The 17,019-nt window shown below is 39.5% G+C and overlaps 1 protein-coding gene across 5 annotated transcripts in view; it reads right to left on the reverse strand.

Moving 5' to 3' along the window:
• Positions 1-17,019, reverse strand: part of adam11 (ADAM metallopeptidase domain 11) — a 34,843-nt gene that overhangs the window by 12,802 nt on the left and 5,022 nt on the right. For all 5 annotated transcript variants that reach the window (XR_013910770.1, XM_026178678.2, XM_026178680.2 and 2 more), the window contains exons 3-10: positions 16,526-16,602; positions 16,034-16,100; positions 9,001-9,083; positions 7,560-7,617; positions 5,471-5,534; positions 4,702-4,841; positions 3,585-3,659; positions 3,404-3,475 (exon numbers count right to left, since the gene is read on the reverse strand). Coding sequence is in view for 4 of the 5 variants with exons in the window: in XM_026178678.2 (XP_026034463.2) it covers positions 3,404-3,475; positions 3,585-3,659; positions 4,702-4,841; positions 5,471-5,534; positions 7,560-7,617; positions 9,001-9,083; positions 16,034-16,100; positions 16,526-16,602 (636 nt within the window). In the remaining variant the exon portion in view is untranslated. The remainder of the gene's footprint in view (positions 1-3,403; positions 3,476-3,584; positions 3,660-4,701; positions 4,842-5,470; positions 5,535-7,559; positions 7,618-9,000; positions 9,084-16,033; positions 16,101-16,525; positions 16,603-17,019) is intronic.

The following is a 17,019-nucleotide window of genomic DNA, read 5'->3' on the forward strand; positions in this document are numbered from 1 at the left end:
GAATCCTGGCCGAACAGATATTGTTGAGCATGACATTGTCATTAAAGAGGGCGTCGCAGTAAAGCGTTTGAGCTACAGGATCCCTGAACGTCTGCTAATATCCCTGAAGAAGGAAATCAACCTCATGTTGTCCTTGGGGATCATTGAGCCATCAAAGAGTGAGTGGTGTAATCCAGTGGTCCTGGTGCCAAAGAAGGATGAAAGCATGAGGTTCTGTATAGACTTCAGGTACCTAAACTCAATATCACTGTTTGATTCATACCCCACACCACGCATTGATGATTTGCTGGAACGGCTGGGGAAGGCAAAGTACTTGACCACACTTGACCTGTGCAAGGGATATTGGCAGGTGCCACTAACGGAGCGATCAAAGAAGTTGACTGCCTTTCGAACACCTTGGGGTCTCTTCCAATTTACAGTGATGCCATTCGGGCTGCATGGGGCTCCAGCAACCTTTCAGAGATTAATGGACCAAGTACTATGTGGTTTCTCAGATTTTGCATCTGCATATCTTGATGATATTGTCATCTACAGCACCACATGGGAGGAACACTTGGAACATCTGCATGCTGTCTTCGACCGTCTTGGCACTGCTGGGTTGACGGTGAACCCCTCTAAGTGTGTTTTTGCCTCTGCTGAGACTGCGTACCTGGGCCATGTGATCGGGAATGGGGTGATCAAGCCTCAGGTCAGTAAGATCCAAGCCATTGAGTCTTGTCCTCTCCCACAGACAAGGAAGCAACTAAGATCCTTTTTGGGCATGGCAGGCTTTTATCGTCGGTTCATACCACGATTCTCCACCAGGGCAGCTCTGCTAACGGACTTGATAGGCATCAAGTGTCCTAATCAGATTAACTGGACAGAGGAGGCTATAGCAGCTTTCAAGGACATCAGTCAATCACTGAGTAGCGAACCAGTTTTGTACAGTCCAGACTTTAATGAGCACTTTTTCCTTCAAACGGATGCATCTCATAGGGGTCTGGGAGCAGTGCTACTTCAAGGTTTGGAAGGAGAACGTCATCCTGTTGCTTATATCAGCCGAAAGCTGTTCCCGAGAGAGGTTCGATATTCAACAGTGGAAAAGGAGGCCCTTGCAATCAAGTGGGCCCTTGATTCCTTCAGGTACTACCTTCTTGGAAGAGAATTCACCCTGGAGACGGATCATAGTGCACTTCAGTGGATGGAAAAGATGAAAGATAAGAATGGAAGGATCATAAGATGGTACCTTGCTCTGCAACCTTTCCGGTTTGTCATCAAGCACATTCCTGGGAAGAACAACGTTACCGCCGACTTCCTCTCTCGCTGTACCAGCGAGAGTCCTGAAGAGGGGGGGTGTGTGATGGCATCAGCCACACAGGGGTAAATTAGTCCATTTTTCACTTTATTAGTTTGCTTTGCAGTTTTCTTCATTAATCATTTGGTTAAACCTAACACTGATATTATGAGGCGCGCACATAGTAACATTGTGTGGTTTTTCTAAAATGTTTTGTTATATTAATTATGTTTCTCTTTCTTTGAGTTACCTGGGTTTGGGCGGTGGCTGTTTCCTGTCTGGGCAAAAGGCGTGGCTGAGGACTCTGGGGACAAAATGCCTGCTCAGCAGGACCAACCATGGGCTTACCAGGAGCAGGGGTGTTTTAGGTTTAGTTGGGTTATTCTGTGCTTAGTTAATATTAGTGTGTGTTTTTGTTTTCCCCCCTATTGTGTTCAAATGGTTTGGCCAAATCATTATAAAAGCTACCCTCATGTGTCTTTTTAATTAGGTCAGTTTGTGAGTTAAGTTGTGTCTCACTTTGTTGTTTAAGTTTTTGGAAATTACTTTTTGTAGAGTTATATTTAGTTGACCTGTTTTATGGGCCTGCTAAGTATGGTTTTGAATTTTGTTAATTTTGGACTTTTTGAGGGTTAAAATAAAGAAAACCCTTTTTGAAGATATTTTTTGCTTGTGTCCTCTTTGCTTTGGCTGCTTGGTCCCTCACACCTACTTAAAATCTAAACATGCAACATTTTCACTTCTGTTTGATGTGCAATACTCTGCAAAAGTCTTGGCTCAGCCCTCATTTCTTCATATTTTAACAGGAAAATGGGAAATAAATGGGCCATTTATTGAAACATGTGCAAATACACATGCAAAAATAGTATAAAAGGTAAAAATAAAGTTTGAGAGTGAATATGATTATCTTAACTCTTCAACACAGGCTGAACTCTACTAGTCAAGCTTTCCTGTGATTTCTTTAAGTAGCCTTCAGAAATTTATCACCAGGCTCATTGAGGACAAAAAAAAAAAGCTCCTCTTTGGATGTTGGCTGCTTTTTGTTCTATTCTGTCAAAAAAATTCCCATATTGCTTAAATAATGTTGAGGCCCACTCTGTGGAGGCCAGTCCATGACTGATGGTGCTCCTTTGTTTGCTTTTTCTATCCAGGTATGCTTTTGCTGCACTGACAGTATGTTTGGGATCATTGTTATGCTAAGAATTTAGGCCACTGTCAATCAGAGTAAAAAAAAAAAAAAAAAAAATAGCTACAAATGGCTGTAGACACTCACTGTTGTAGCTCTCTCCACCTCCTCCGTACATACTGATCATATTTTTGGTTCAAATTAACAAGATTGAATTCATCCCATTTCTTAAAGACATGACTTCCACATACTGTGGCTACTTCTTTTGTCCTCCACTTTTCCATGCCAATCCCATTTTTCAGTTGGCAGCTCTTTGAGAATCATCTTGTTGGTGCAAAAATACTATTTTATGTCTGTCAAACTGATATTTTTGACACTTTTAATAGATTAAACTAAAGAAATTATAACAAATTATGTGCTTTAGCAACAGACTGCTAGTAACAACATGCCTAAAGACACCATTTAAGATACCTCTTTGGTTTTTTGCTAAGCTGTCATGTGTGTAGACACATCCCTTGATTAAGGTGCCATTTTTTATGCTTGAATGATTTATGGGTGTTAAACATTCCTCTCAAAAAGGTCAGATACATGAAAAAGAGTGAAAAAGCAGCCAATGTCCAAAGAAAACCTATTGCATTTGAGAAAAAGAAATAATAATGGACATGGCTTAAAAACAAAGTCACAGTAAAATGGCTTGTAGGACTTTCCCCAAATACAAAACGGCAGCTGTCCAACTCAGAAATGTTTCATCTGCCAGAAAAGCCTCTGAAATGTGGCAGCAGCCATAAAGAAAGCTTGAGAGCCCCTGATTCAATATGAGGGAAGCCATGCTTAAAGAGAAAACAATCAAAACATCAAGAACTCAAAAACATTTAAAAACTTACAGATTTTTTGTTACATTTATACCATCTACGCCTGTCCTTTAAGCACTGAACATCAAAGGTTTTATCTGCTGCAGGGCTTAAAACTATTCTTATTAAAAAATATAAAAATAAACTCCTCACCAAATCTGCCATGTTCACCACCGATTTAGAAAAAATCTTCGTCTGCGTGGTCGACCGGCGTAACTGCACAAACTAAAAAGAGAAGACCATGTTACTGCAAGACTCACAATCAATTATTATCACTCCTGTTACTCGAACAAGGCAAAAGAGAACTTGTGGGAGCTGCCGGGTTCACAGATACCAGTTCATAATCGTTGACCACCATCAGCTCGATGTACTTGGTCTCAGTCTGGACGGTGCGTTGGCCTCGCCTCACCTGGAAGAGGGCAAAATAAAATCCACAGAGCCAGACGTTTGAGCGTGCTGTCACTTTAACCTTGATACAAGATAAACAGACAGAACACCACAACACACACACATCACAAAACCAGCAGGTGGAACTATTACTCACACTGCATGCGTGCACACATGCTGACACTGATGAAACTCTAGAGTGTGTCCTTGAAAAGGCAACACAACATGGAGATCATTCATTCATAAGCAGATTTTAGTTACTTGTGCCTGAAAAGATCGACTTCAGCGTGAGCATGATTGCTTTAGATGTTTGATAGAAAGAAAAAAATGGCTCTGAAAAATAAATGTGCTCAGGTGGGTTTTCTTTGTTTTTTGTTTTTTTAAATACTCAGACCTAAGTACAGCATGTTGAGCAAACAACTGTCATCACATTTAGATTCTAACTTTATTATAGTGTGATTAGTCCAGAGAGCACGAGACTGACTTATCTCAACTGAAACCAGCTTTGCACTCATGAAAGAGCCCATTGATCACAGGTAAAAATGGGGTTTGCTGCCACTGAAGGTCATTTTTTAATTTGTAGTACTTTGGATAATGTTGAAAGATGAAAAGTTACAGGCAAAAAATCATTTTATTACAGTTGTTTTTAAGTCTGCTCTGAGTTAGCCTGAAGGATGCATACAGACATCTGTGCAAAGCCAAACATTCACCCTGTGAAGGTAAAATTAATGAGGAACCATAAAGGCTGTCGCCCAGACAGACATCTCTTCAACTTCATACCTTCACTTCTTTGTACGAGTCTACAAGTCAGAGTTCAAATTTATTCCAGAGGTGTTGCCTCAGAATTTCTCTCTCTTTTTTTTTCCTAGGACTGTTTTTAATCAGAATTAAAAATGAGTCATATCATCATCTGACTTATTTGTAAAATATTAATTTCTCCTCACTGATGATTCTCTGTTGGTGACTCTCTCAGCATTGCTGCTGCCAACATGATCCCAGCGGGCCAACTGTGTGTTTGGAGGTGTGTGTGCAGATGAAGAATCAGAGCTTGAAGGAAAACTGACTTGTCTTCTTGAGCGTCGAAGACCTTCTGTGAGTATCGGCTTTTCTTCGGTAGACCAGTTGACTTCATCGCTTAGCTCGCCATCCTCTTCGCTTTGCCTGCGTGACTGCATCTTAGCCTCTGTGCTGTTCATGGAGCATCCTGCAACACATAAGCAGACACCACTGAGAGGGAAAAGTGGCTGTTATCATTCCAGTGATGGATGCAACCATGTATTTTAGTCCAGTGATCTGCAGGAGAAATCAATATCAGAGCCCGTGGTAGGGAGAGCAGAAAAAAGGGGAGCGCATGAGCACAAATGGAGAGAGTTAGGGGTGAAGAGGCACAGAGGAACAGGAATGAGCGGGGAGGTGACTCCAGAGAGGAAGAGTAAGGGACAAATGGGCGAGGTGGAGAAGGAACGCAGCCAAATGAGACGTTTAGGAAGGGCGTGGAGGACAGATGGACAACCTGAGGACTCTGAACGTGAAGGGAGTGAAGAAGCAGAACCAAACAGGGGCTTGCATTACAGAACATTTGACTGCATTAGATAACTGTCAAGGACAAAAGTGTCGTCTCCAAACAAGGAATAGCACCAGCCTTTGAGGTTTAGTAACAAACTGCGTCTCGTCAGGGTTTCATCAAAATAAGATCCAGATTTTTAAATGTATCTTTTTCCCCACCACTAACAGCTCCTCATAGTGAATTTCTCTATCATTAAACCAATGAGAGCTTATATGAATACTGACATTTGGAAATTACTGTACGAGAAAAAAAACAAGAGGACTTACCTGGACAGGGAGGTGGAAAAAGGTCAGTGTTAGGCATTCGAAACACAACGTGGTCATTGTTCTCCTGGAGGGCGACAGGGAAGAACACAGAGGGAGAGGAAGATGGAAACAATTTAATGAATGTCAATTTTTTTCTGTAGCTGAAATGCAGCAAGGGAAGCCAACAAAGAACAAAGAACCACACACAAGCAGCCAGTCTTTTTCTTGTTTTGTCTAGTTTACTTTTTTCACTAATCAGCAAAATCCTTATTTTAAAAGAAAAAAAAATATTATCGAGGGCTGAAAAACTGCCTGAATCTTCTTTGCAGAGCCAACTGGTCTCAAAAAAAGAGGAGACGTAGAAACAAAAGGTGCAAAAGTAAATGATGCTCAATCATTAAATGATTCTAAAAATCTGGAGAAATCTGTGGGGAAGTTTCCCACCCCACAATTAGTCCTGGATGCCTGTGATCTTCATACCCTCAACCAGCACTGCATTAAAAACAGATATGAGTCAGTTAAAGAAATCACTGCATGGGCTCAGGAACTCTTCCAGAAATAATTGTGAGCACAGTTCATTGTGCCATCCACAAATGCACAAATGCATATTAACACAGTCCTCAGGACTAAAGAGGAGCGGGACCTCTTTAGTTGTTATTAGTACTCAGTTCAAAAGCCTGCATCCCTGATGCTATAGGAGTGCATTAGTGCCTATGGATTTGGCAGCTTGTACACCTAAAAAGGTATATATAGGGTTTAGAGCAACATATGCTCCCATCCAAATGGCGTCTGTTTCAGTGAATGTCTTGCATATTTCAGCAACACAATACTAAATCACATACTGCATCCATTAAAACAGCATGTCTTTTCAGTAGAAGGCCTAACTGCAGCCCAGACTGCTGAGCAGCTAGAATCCCATGTCAGGCAAATATTTGATCTCATTACTCTTCCAAAACTCCAGCAACTGCTCTCCTCAGTTCCCAGATGTTTATGGGATGCTGCACAGAAGTAAACATGTTCTTTTATGACCAGGGAGGAATTGAGCTTCAATCAGGTACTCAGAGGACCTGTGCTTATGTGTATATGTCACTCATCTTGGGATTTATGTGTCATAATTTTTAATGTTAAAAAAAAAAAACAAAAAAAAAAAATTCAAAGTGAACCAGCAGCCGGTAGAGATTTGGAATAAGTGGAAATCTAAGCCTTGAAAACCTGTACTGGGATTTGATCGACAGACGTGAAACTGCAGAAAGCATTCAGTTAATGGATCTTAATGCTGCTGAAGTATTAAATATAGTTTAGAAAAACATATGCTTAAATCATAGGAAACATGAATGGACTTCTCATTGTGAACTTAAAGCTTCTGTGTGGAAAAAAAAAAAAAAGTAGAAAGTGCTGATGCATATTTAATCAATCACAGGGCTGTCATAATGGCAGCAACTCCACTGGACACAGTGGTACACTTGAGCTGGGGATAAATACTTTATGAAAATGACCCATTTGAGAGAGAGCTGAGGAGAGAGGAAGAGAGAGAGTGAGGGAGTTTGAAGATGAGCTGAGAGGCTATTGATTCATCTCTCCAGTCTATGTAATTGAGCTGTACTGCGATCACTGAGCCTTAATGGAAAAAATAAAAAAAAAAGGCTCAGCCTCTTCCTCTCTAAACACTTTTATCCCACTCACATCAGTCACTCTGTTGAATCTCCATTTATTTTAAATGCAACTCTTTTAAGATCAAAATCTGAATATTTGTAAAGGGCCAAACTTTCTTTTTGTCAACTTTTCCTTCGCTCACCTGCCTCCAGCAGATAATCTGCTTCTTTTCAGACACTGGAAATGTTTCCGTGGTGGTGGATTGTGTGTATATTCAACACTTTCCACTCAGAAACTCAGAGATAGAGTAACACTGACGGTAAGTTATGGAGAGCGGAGATACTGTGAGAAAGTGAGACCTGACAAAGCAGCTCCCAAACATGATTCAAAGTCCTCTACTGAAAGAGAGTCTATTACATGTGGCCTGCTTAAATAAATATATAAATAAAAGTGAAAGAAAAAATATGAACGCATTGTCTTTTCACATCTTTTCATGGCGTCGCCGGAAGTTACTTACCGCTCCAGTGCCAAGAGGTTCGATCCCGTAAGAGAAGTTCCCGTCAGAAAACATCCCCCTAAATAAAACAAAACGATCATGTATGATAATTGCTTCACCACTTCTTTTCTAAAATGTGTTTCTATTTATCAGAAAACAAATAGAAAGGTGGATCGGAGGAAGGTGAGACTTATTTATTTTATTTTAAACATAAATGACCCTTCAGTCTTTAATCTTGGTTCAATAATGTTGAGCTCCAGGCTCTGGGGAAGCAAATCCATAACTGCTAATGTTCTACTGTAGATCTATGTTTTTATTTGTGGTATTGCATTGTGGATAAAAATCCAATCACACTTTTCTGCTTTCATAATTAGTTAAAATTATGAAAGCAGAAATGATGAAGCCTCCAAAACCCCAGCAGAGCCTCTACCGTGTTTTATAGATGGCTGTAGAACAATGTTCCCTCTAATTTTTCATGTGTCTGAGCAAACACACAGCAGCAGACACTTGGACCACTGTGAGCAACAGCAGACGTGTGCACTGTGGTCACGCCAGCATCGAATCCATCCAAGTTACATGGTTTATTAAAATAATCAAATTACAGCATTTACATTTATGTTAGACTACTTTTAATTAACTGCTTTAGCCCACTTACAATGAAAATGTAAAAAAAAAAAAAAAATCTTGTTCATGACCTGTGTAGTATGTTAACACTACATAACTCAAACTCCAATTCAGCAGTCGCCTCATTGTTCTGACACACACAAAACTATTGACTACACTACACACTAACTACACAAGATTTGCGCAAATCTCTCACATCTCAAAACACGCCGTCATTCCTACAATTTCCCCCTTCCTAAACAATAAATGCCATGTTGCCATACCATTTTTTGATTGGTCGACATGGTACATTTTTCGACCAATAGGAAAGGGTGGGGGTTTTTTGGTTTTGTCTTTGCTCACAGGCTTTCGAGCGTTTTCCTTATAAAACGCCGTTTTTACCGTTTCTTCCTGCAGTAAATATGAACAACGATCGTATTCAGGAAGAAAACCAAACATTGCATATATTTATATCATAACTCTGGTTTTACGTGACCTATCAACACAATTTAAAAACTGGTATAAAGTCCACTCTTTTTCCATCAATTGTTCCGTTTTTCCTGCTCACACCTCCAGTGGTTGTACACGTTGTCATTAACGTGGCTTCACTCTTTTTTAATTTGCATTTATCACTCAATAAGATTAGTTTCCACTGATTTTCAGGCCGTTTCGTGCATAATTTGGCATAGAAAGTCTGGCTCATTCGAAGCAAATATAAAGAAATGTGGCTCAAGACTTTTGCACAGTATACTGGTGTGTGTGCAATTGGGTTTGATTTTAAACAATTAAAATCATTGCTTGGGTTCTCATTTGTTGTAGTGACTTAATCTGAAATGTAGCCCCACAGCGTTGGACTCACTGCAGGCCGTGGCAGGTTGACAAAGCAGCCCAGGACCCCGGCACTCCTCGTATTCGCCCGTGGTAGAAGCAGTGCTCCCCTCCCTGAAACCAAACAAGAGGTAATAGTGAGACACTGATACTGTCATCATCCAGTAACATGTACATGTCAAATTTCAGAAAATGAAGCCAACACCGTCTGCGAAGCCCTCGATGCCACTGATCTTTTGGCCCATATATACATAGGTAGGTATTTTCTGTCAGCGTGAGGCCTATGATCAACCAGGAGGGTTGTCTGAAGGAGATCAGTGACTACTGTATGATTTGGTGTCTGGGGAAACCTACACCTGCTGCAGCTGCTACAGCTGAGTAGAGTTTCAGCAAGGGAAAGGAAGTGTGCATAACAGAGTGTGAGTGGGTATGCATCAGAATTTCCTAATTCACTGGAAGATAGCGTCAACTACAGCTATCTGAAGCACAAAATTCATTAAAGTCAAGGTTGAACCCATTTAAGTTGAAAATGAACAGGTGTTTTATAAGGAACTGCTCAAGTCCATCAGCTGGGAAGTACACAGGATCTCAAACTGTACCCATCACTCACACAGACACCTGACATGGGCATATTAGACAGACACAGCGTCAATGATGTATTAGTTCACATGCCTCTTGATCCATTACATTTCACAGGTTACTGTAATGTGTAAAATACAGAAAGAAAGTGATATGCTTTTCTGTCTTTTTGTGGCTGTAATGTACAAATTAATGAGAATTAAAATCCACCAAGAAGACTTAAGACTTACAAGCGATCCTATCCAGAACAAATGAATCTTGTCGATCACCAAATGATGAACTCCTTCCGTTCAGGAGTATCATGACTTAGCACTTTGCTAATGGTAAATGGACTCAAAGCACTTCCTACTACAAGTCTTATTCACACTAAGCACACATATATTCATACAGTGTTTAAATAAATGCTTAAGCAGTTTAGCTCAAATTCACTCTCTGATGGATGCATCAGGGGCAACTCGGGGTTCAGTATCCTGCTCAAGGATAGTTTAACACATAGACCGGAGGAGCTGGGGATCAATTCGCTGACCTTCCGATTGTCAAACAACCCGCTGCACCACCTGAGCCACAGCTGCCATGAATATGGAAGTTAATATTGTTCAGTACATCAGGCACAAGTCTTAATAAAGGTTACACCGTGAAAACATGCTTTTAGTACTGATGGTTTAAGTTTTAAGTTGACTTTGTGCTAAGCTAGCCGTTATGCTAGTTGTTTGAGACAACTATGAAAAGTATTTTTTCCCTTTTTGGCTCCGTATAAATGTCAGTGATTGCAGATGTCCTGGACATGTGCTGTGGTTGTGAGCAGAGCAGCCCCACCAACCGTTCTGTTTGCAAGCGGCATACAATGAGAAGAAAGTTTAAAGGAAGGGACAGTAGCAGGGTATGCAGCAGAGGGTATTTTAATGAGGAGAAAAGCGGTCACTTCATGGAGCTGCTTTGAAATGCAACTCTGGAAAGAGAATTAATGAACTTGTCATTTTAAATCATGTGTATACATTTTTTTTCCTGCTAAAAATAATTATAAAAAAGCTATTTTGAATTGACCCTAAAAATCACAAGAACCTTTTTACCCCATTGTAAAGAATGCAATGATTTAATAAACTGAAGATAATAATGTCTCTAATTTCTTAATGCATGTTCATAAAATTAGAGACTTCAAATTTGGAGCTTGCAAGAGAGATGGAAAAAAAGGTTATATTAACACAACAGAAGCAGAGATATCTGACTTTCAGTCACTGGATCCTACATATTCAAACATGCAACTTTAAAGTGTTTCTCCAGACAGTCTGCCTGATAGACCTATACATTACACACCATCTATCAGTCAGCTGACACCACTTAATTTTGTTGATTCATCTGGAAAAATCCCCCCCAAAACTACAGACAGAATCTACAAGAGCTACAAAATAAAAAAGGTTCTAAAGGCTGATGAACTGCTTGTATGCCCCTCTAATAAAGGATAAAATTAGCTCTGATAATGAGTGACTGTCTCAATCCATAGCCAAGTTGGCAGAACCACTGGAAGGAGCAACCTGTACACCTCACTGCCAGGTAACTCCACCTGATTATTCATAATCGCCTAAAAGGATCCAACTGAACGATCATGTTTTGGACGTAGTGTTTGTAATCTGCGTCTCGCAGTACAGGAACGATCAGATTACGACAATCTGAGAGGAGACTGGCTACTGTCAGTCAAGTGACACGAGCATGGTTTTAAATGTGCGAGCTCAAAAAAGTTGAAGGAACAAAGAATTTCACAAATAATAATCATGCATGCTTTAACAGAGACAATGGAAATTAAAGTTAGGTGTTTTGTTTGCAAATACCTGGAACTCAGGTGTGCGTGTGTGCGCGCGTATGCATGCATGTGACTGCGAGAGAGTCAGTTTCAGGTGTTTGTAATGAACCCCAATAAGTCATGTCTGCTACCCGATCCTGTTGTCATCCAGCACGGCCGACAGATCAAAAAGAAAAAGGGGCAACTTGGAGCTGCTGTTCTTCATGCTTGGCCGACCTTTATCTGAGCTCCAGCTCAAAGCTGAAAGCTCACAGAGAGATCCTGTCATGTCTAAGTTATCTCTCAGACACATGACATCCTTGTTACTTTTCAAAGACAAAGGGCATGTGTAATGTATTTTAACTGACACCGAGTATTACTTTCACTGCAAGGTCATTTCAACTGATCTTCTCGAAGGTGGATTAAATCTTCACAGGTACATCTGCACACACAGTCGGGCTACTGTTGATGACAAATTAATGATCAGTCTGGTTGTCTGTCAGCTACAAAATCATCATTCAGTCCAAAGTCAGTCACACGTGTCTCTTTTATCCCTCGCCACACATGAGCTTTATATGAGGCTCGCTCTCTTGGAGCAGAATGCTGTCTGGCATTTTATTCTGATTCAATTAAACCAAAGAAGGAATGGAAACTGCTAACTCTTAAAGGCCAACAGTTACGTGTGATTAAACTAAGATGAGGTCTCCATGTAAAAAGTTGTAATCTCATAGTGTTCTGACCAGATTTATTCAAGGCTTCAGAAAAGACATTAGCTTAGAAAAGTTCTGCATCAACGTAACTAAACTATCTCGGCGTTGTCTTCACGAAACCATAGAAACACTATATATAAATAAAATTTAAAGGAAAGAACATGTCTAGGGTGGGTCCACAAGGTTAGCCATTTTATTATACTGCATGAAATGTTCCTCCCACAGTCCAAATACATGCATTTAATAGGGTATGGTCAGCTGGTGATTCTACATTGCTGGGACTCTTATTCAGATTGAGTTCAGGTTATTGATGCAGCCCTCCACAACAGTCACAGTTTCTCATGCAGATCACTACAACCGCCCCATGAAAGACTGGGACTGCACCAATAAGCGTAAAAAAGGCAAATAATTAATTTTAATATTGAGCGAAAGTGAATCCAGGTTATTAGAGAGGGATTTCACAACAGCCACAGTTTCTCATGTGGCCTGCTGGGAAAAATTACGGCCTAACTCCTCCCCTATTTACAACACCATAAAAAATCAGTCAGTCAATCATTTTCATTCGACAGCCAACAGCACGAAGAGGCCAAATAATGCTGTAGCATGGGCATGTACTAAGCGCAACTTGGGCGTTTCACTCACATGTAAACATCATGGTAGTGCTAAAAGGAAACATGAGAAATGCCGACTTCACTGGCAATAATAAGCTAATAAGGAACAGCAGCTTGCTATATAGATTTATATCCAAAATTAAGGCTGTGAAAATCAACATTAAACTTTTACACTGATATATAATTTCAGAGATCAGCTCAAAGCTAACAACAATAAATTAAACAGTGCTTCCTTCCAGACATTAGAGTAAGTCCCAGTATTTTTATGAAGCTTATTTACATGCGGCATCAGTTCTAGTCTGTCGAGGACTAAAAGAACATTCATCATTCATACCGAATAGTGAAGCAACTCACAGCACTTAGCAAGTTAATAAATAAATAAAAGGTAGGATTACGAGACTAAATGGAGGAAATCAAATTGCCTGACACAGCAGGCACACACTGACTGTCAGGGACTGAGGATGCTTTTCAGAGTTGCACTTCACGTGATGTCCACTCACTCTTCCATTTAAACCACACTGAAATTTTATTAGTGCTGGAAGGACAGCGACAAGTGAACTATGACGTTAAAATCGAGAAATTGTATGAATGAAAAAGGAAAAGAAAAAAAACAAAACTGCTTGCACTCACAAATTGAGACAGTCATGTCCTGCAGAAACAACCGTACTGAACTTGACATAATCAGCTGTAACAGAATTAGAAAAGCTGGAGTGCTTGATGTCTGGACTCAGCATTGTTCAGAGTCTGAGAGCAGTGGGTGGGTGGCGGGGTATGAAATAATAGGTACTAATGTAAAGTGAAAAAGAGGACTGGAAAGAACAAAAGCATTACGTTTTAGAGTATTTAAAATCATGAGGAAAAACAATTTCCTCCAGATACGTTAAGCATCTGGTGCTGGCAAGAAGAGACAATTTTACAGTATTAGGAGAAACATTAACCGACTTAAGAAGAAGGAATGCAAATCAATCTAAAAGACTCCCCATTTCTCCCTGTGTTTCAGAGAAGCTAATTCATCAGTCTTCAGGGTTCATTTCACATGCAGTGTTGCTAGCTGATAGTCTGTCGTAGCCCGTTGTGCATTAATCAGTCTGGCAATTATATCACCATTTTATTACGACAATTAGAGTAAAACAGCACATATCAGAGTGAAGTTAAATGAAATTTCCCATTGACAACCCATTTGTTTTCAGGTGAACACACTAACCCAGCACAAGGAAAAAAACCTTTAGTAATGGTTGATAATAAGTTTTATTTAAAAAAAAAAAAAATCTGCTGGCAATGTTAGAACTCAAAAATGCAGCTCATGTCAATTCCAACCATCGTTATTCATAATTTAATTTCTCTGTTAGCTGTGTGTCACTGAGATTACATCTGAATGAGACAGTCACCAGCTCAGCAGAATAACCAGGATCCACAGGGGCCAATGAGAAAAAGGTGACACACAAAGACAGGCAATTTACTGGCTTCCCTGTAAAACTAAATAAATCAGTATAGAGCAGATGGAAAGGGGAGGGGCCTGCATGAACGTTCTTAGTGCTGCTTGGAGGCAAAAAAATGAAGCAGTTAAGACATAGAAATCTAGTGACTAAATTAATCTGACAAAAGTACTAATTAAATTAACATTTTAGATGTTTTTTTTAACATTTCATAACATTTATTGACTACAGACCAGACGACTACTACTACTACTAATAATAATAATCCCGCCTTATGTATTATAATTTATAAAGGGTACCAAAAAAAAAATGGTGGAGCCGCTGGACAAAATAAGAAAAAAAAAACAAAACAAAAAACGAATACATTTTTTACCATATTCATAACTCTTTTATGGGCTTTTCAATAACAATAAATGGCATTAAACCTGTTTTTAATCTAAGTGTATTTCTAGATTAAATTCTAATGTGATTATTTTACGGTGTTCCCCAGGGATCTATTACCGGGCCACTATTAATCAAATTAGTGCAGTAATTATTCAACTCCATTTCTCTCATTCCGTGCTCAAATTGGATTATTATTATAAGAATTGTAATTTTAACATAGTTGGTAGGAAAAAAAAAAGTGTAAACATGTAAGGTCTGTCAGACTTTGTATCTTTGGGGTCAGCAACATTACCAAAACTCAATTATTAATATTATTATTTTTAATAAAGTCAAAATCAAAATTATAAATTGAATCTTTAAAAAAAACCCAAAACACTTAGAGTATGACATAAATTTATTTATGGAATACTGAGTCATTTAAAAAGTGATAAATGACATCAAACTAAGAGAGACATTGGTCTGGCTGTGTGGTTAATTTAATGATCTTACTTCATTTTGATTAGTGAATAGTGTTTCATATTGAGACCATTGATAAATCTTTATGCCTCCTTCCTGCACTATTTAATTATTTGGCCTTTTTATTTCTTTGATTTTAACCCGTTGAAATAATCTTCAAATGTAATGTCTGTGCCCGGATTATCCAAAGGTCATGGCAGAAGGTGGCTGTAAAATCTGATTTAATCCTTTCTGGAAATGCACATGATTTGAATTCCCCTCATGACACAAAGTAGGCCCACACTGGTACTGCTGCTGTCTGCTGGTTTCCATGGCAACCGTCTACCAATTGGTCAGGTGGTTCTTTGGCAGAGAGGATACAGACAGAGAGACACCGTCTCGCAGAGGCTGTCGAGAGTCAAGCTGTCTGCCCGTCTTGGATTTATTAAAGGCCATTTTGCTCAAATTTATAATTCATGACAGAGAGGGCCATGTCAACAATCTAACCATCAGGGCTCATGCAGCTGTAGCCAGAAAGGTGTTTTTGGACACCTTTCCACAGGTCCAGGATAACGTGTGGACCTGATAAGCTGAAGAGTTGTTATGGAACAACACATCTGGGCTAGCACATATTTTGCAGTCATTTACACTTATTTCTAGACGTTCAAACACATGCTTTTTAGGCATTTCTGGACTGGACAAAAAAAAAATAACGTTGTGTCACTCAATTACTGATTCTGCTTGGTTTAATTCAGGTGGAATACTCAAAACTGGGATGGAGAACCATAATGTTTCTACAAACAGCCACAAAAATCATTTTCAGCCTCAATTGTTTGATGTGAGAGCGTTTACTGTCAAAGCCATTGTCAGCAGGATGTTAGTTTGCTAGGTTGCAGGAGGTTGAAGTCAATCCCAGCTGACACTGGGCAGTCAGTCACATGGCCGACACAAAGACAGAAAAGAGTCATGCTCACATTCACACCTAGTACCAATTTGGAGCCATCAAAAAACCCAACCTCCAACTCCTTGGACTGTTTTTTTTTTTTTTTAAATTTCAGGGCAGGTGTAACTACGATTATTATTAATTATGAACACATTTGCCACGGTGTTAAAACTGTTTCTGTAAACCTACCATATTCTGTGACAGCTGGCCATCTTCCTCAAAGTGACGCTCGACATAGTCTGTAGACAGCAGATTGCTGGAGTGTACAGATTGAGAAATATTAGGAGCAAAAACAACAAAAAGTGCTTAGAAATGCTTAAAAAAAAGGACCTAGTACTGAAGTAATTCTTTTACAAGGGTTTCGATTTTTGCTTACTGGTCCTTTCATAGAAATAAATAAAATCAGTGTCACAATAAGTATTAATAAGTATTAAAAGAGGTGTGATGTGACTTGTTGTGACTTAAACCTCACTACAATATTAGGACACTTTACTTCAGTGTATTGCTTGACTAGGTCTGAATATGGCTACACCATCTGTTATTTATCAATGTTTAGCCAGCACCCACTTCGTGTAATATGATGTGTGAGTCTGAACATAGTTATGTCAGTAATTGCAGTGAACCACTTAAAGTGATGTTTAATGGACCTGAGGTAAGCTTTGCAGGTGTGCGGTGACTTACTGGTTGAGCTCCAGGTCGAGTATGAAGGCTGTACCAAAGGCTTTTACCAAGAAGCTGCTCTGGGCCAAATGGATGGGCTAAAAGAGAGTGAGGGAAGGGGAAGGAGTGAACACCAAAGAAGACATAAATACTGTAAAGAAAATGACGGCTGCAGTTAATAACTGAATTTAAAATCATTTCTCATTTATGGTGCCTTAAAGAGAAACAGTCTGGAACACTGCAAACATTTGATCTTAATTTCATCACTCTCAACATACATACATAATACTCTGTACACAATTTGTGCTGCCCTGTAACCCCCCCCCCCCCCCTTTTGATTTTATACCAACAAATACTAACATAATAAAACTGATATTTTATGATCATTTTACAACAACACGCTAACGTCAGTCTGGTTTTATTACAATGTAACAGCATCAGTCTGTTGTAGTGTTGTAGTTCCACTGTGACGTTCTAACACAGTGGCCACAATACTCATGGCCATTGATCAATGC

Source organism: Astatotilapia calliptera, chromosome 8 (assembly GCF_964374335.1).
Source record: "Astatotilapia calliptera chromosome 8, fAstCal68.1, whole genome shotgun sequence".
Lineage (NCBI taxonomy): Eukaryota > Metazoa > Chordata > Actinopteri > Cichliformes > Cichlidae > Astatotilapia > Astatotilapia calliptera.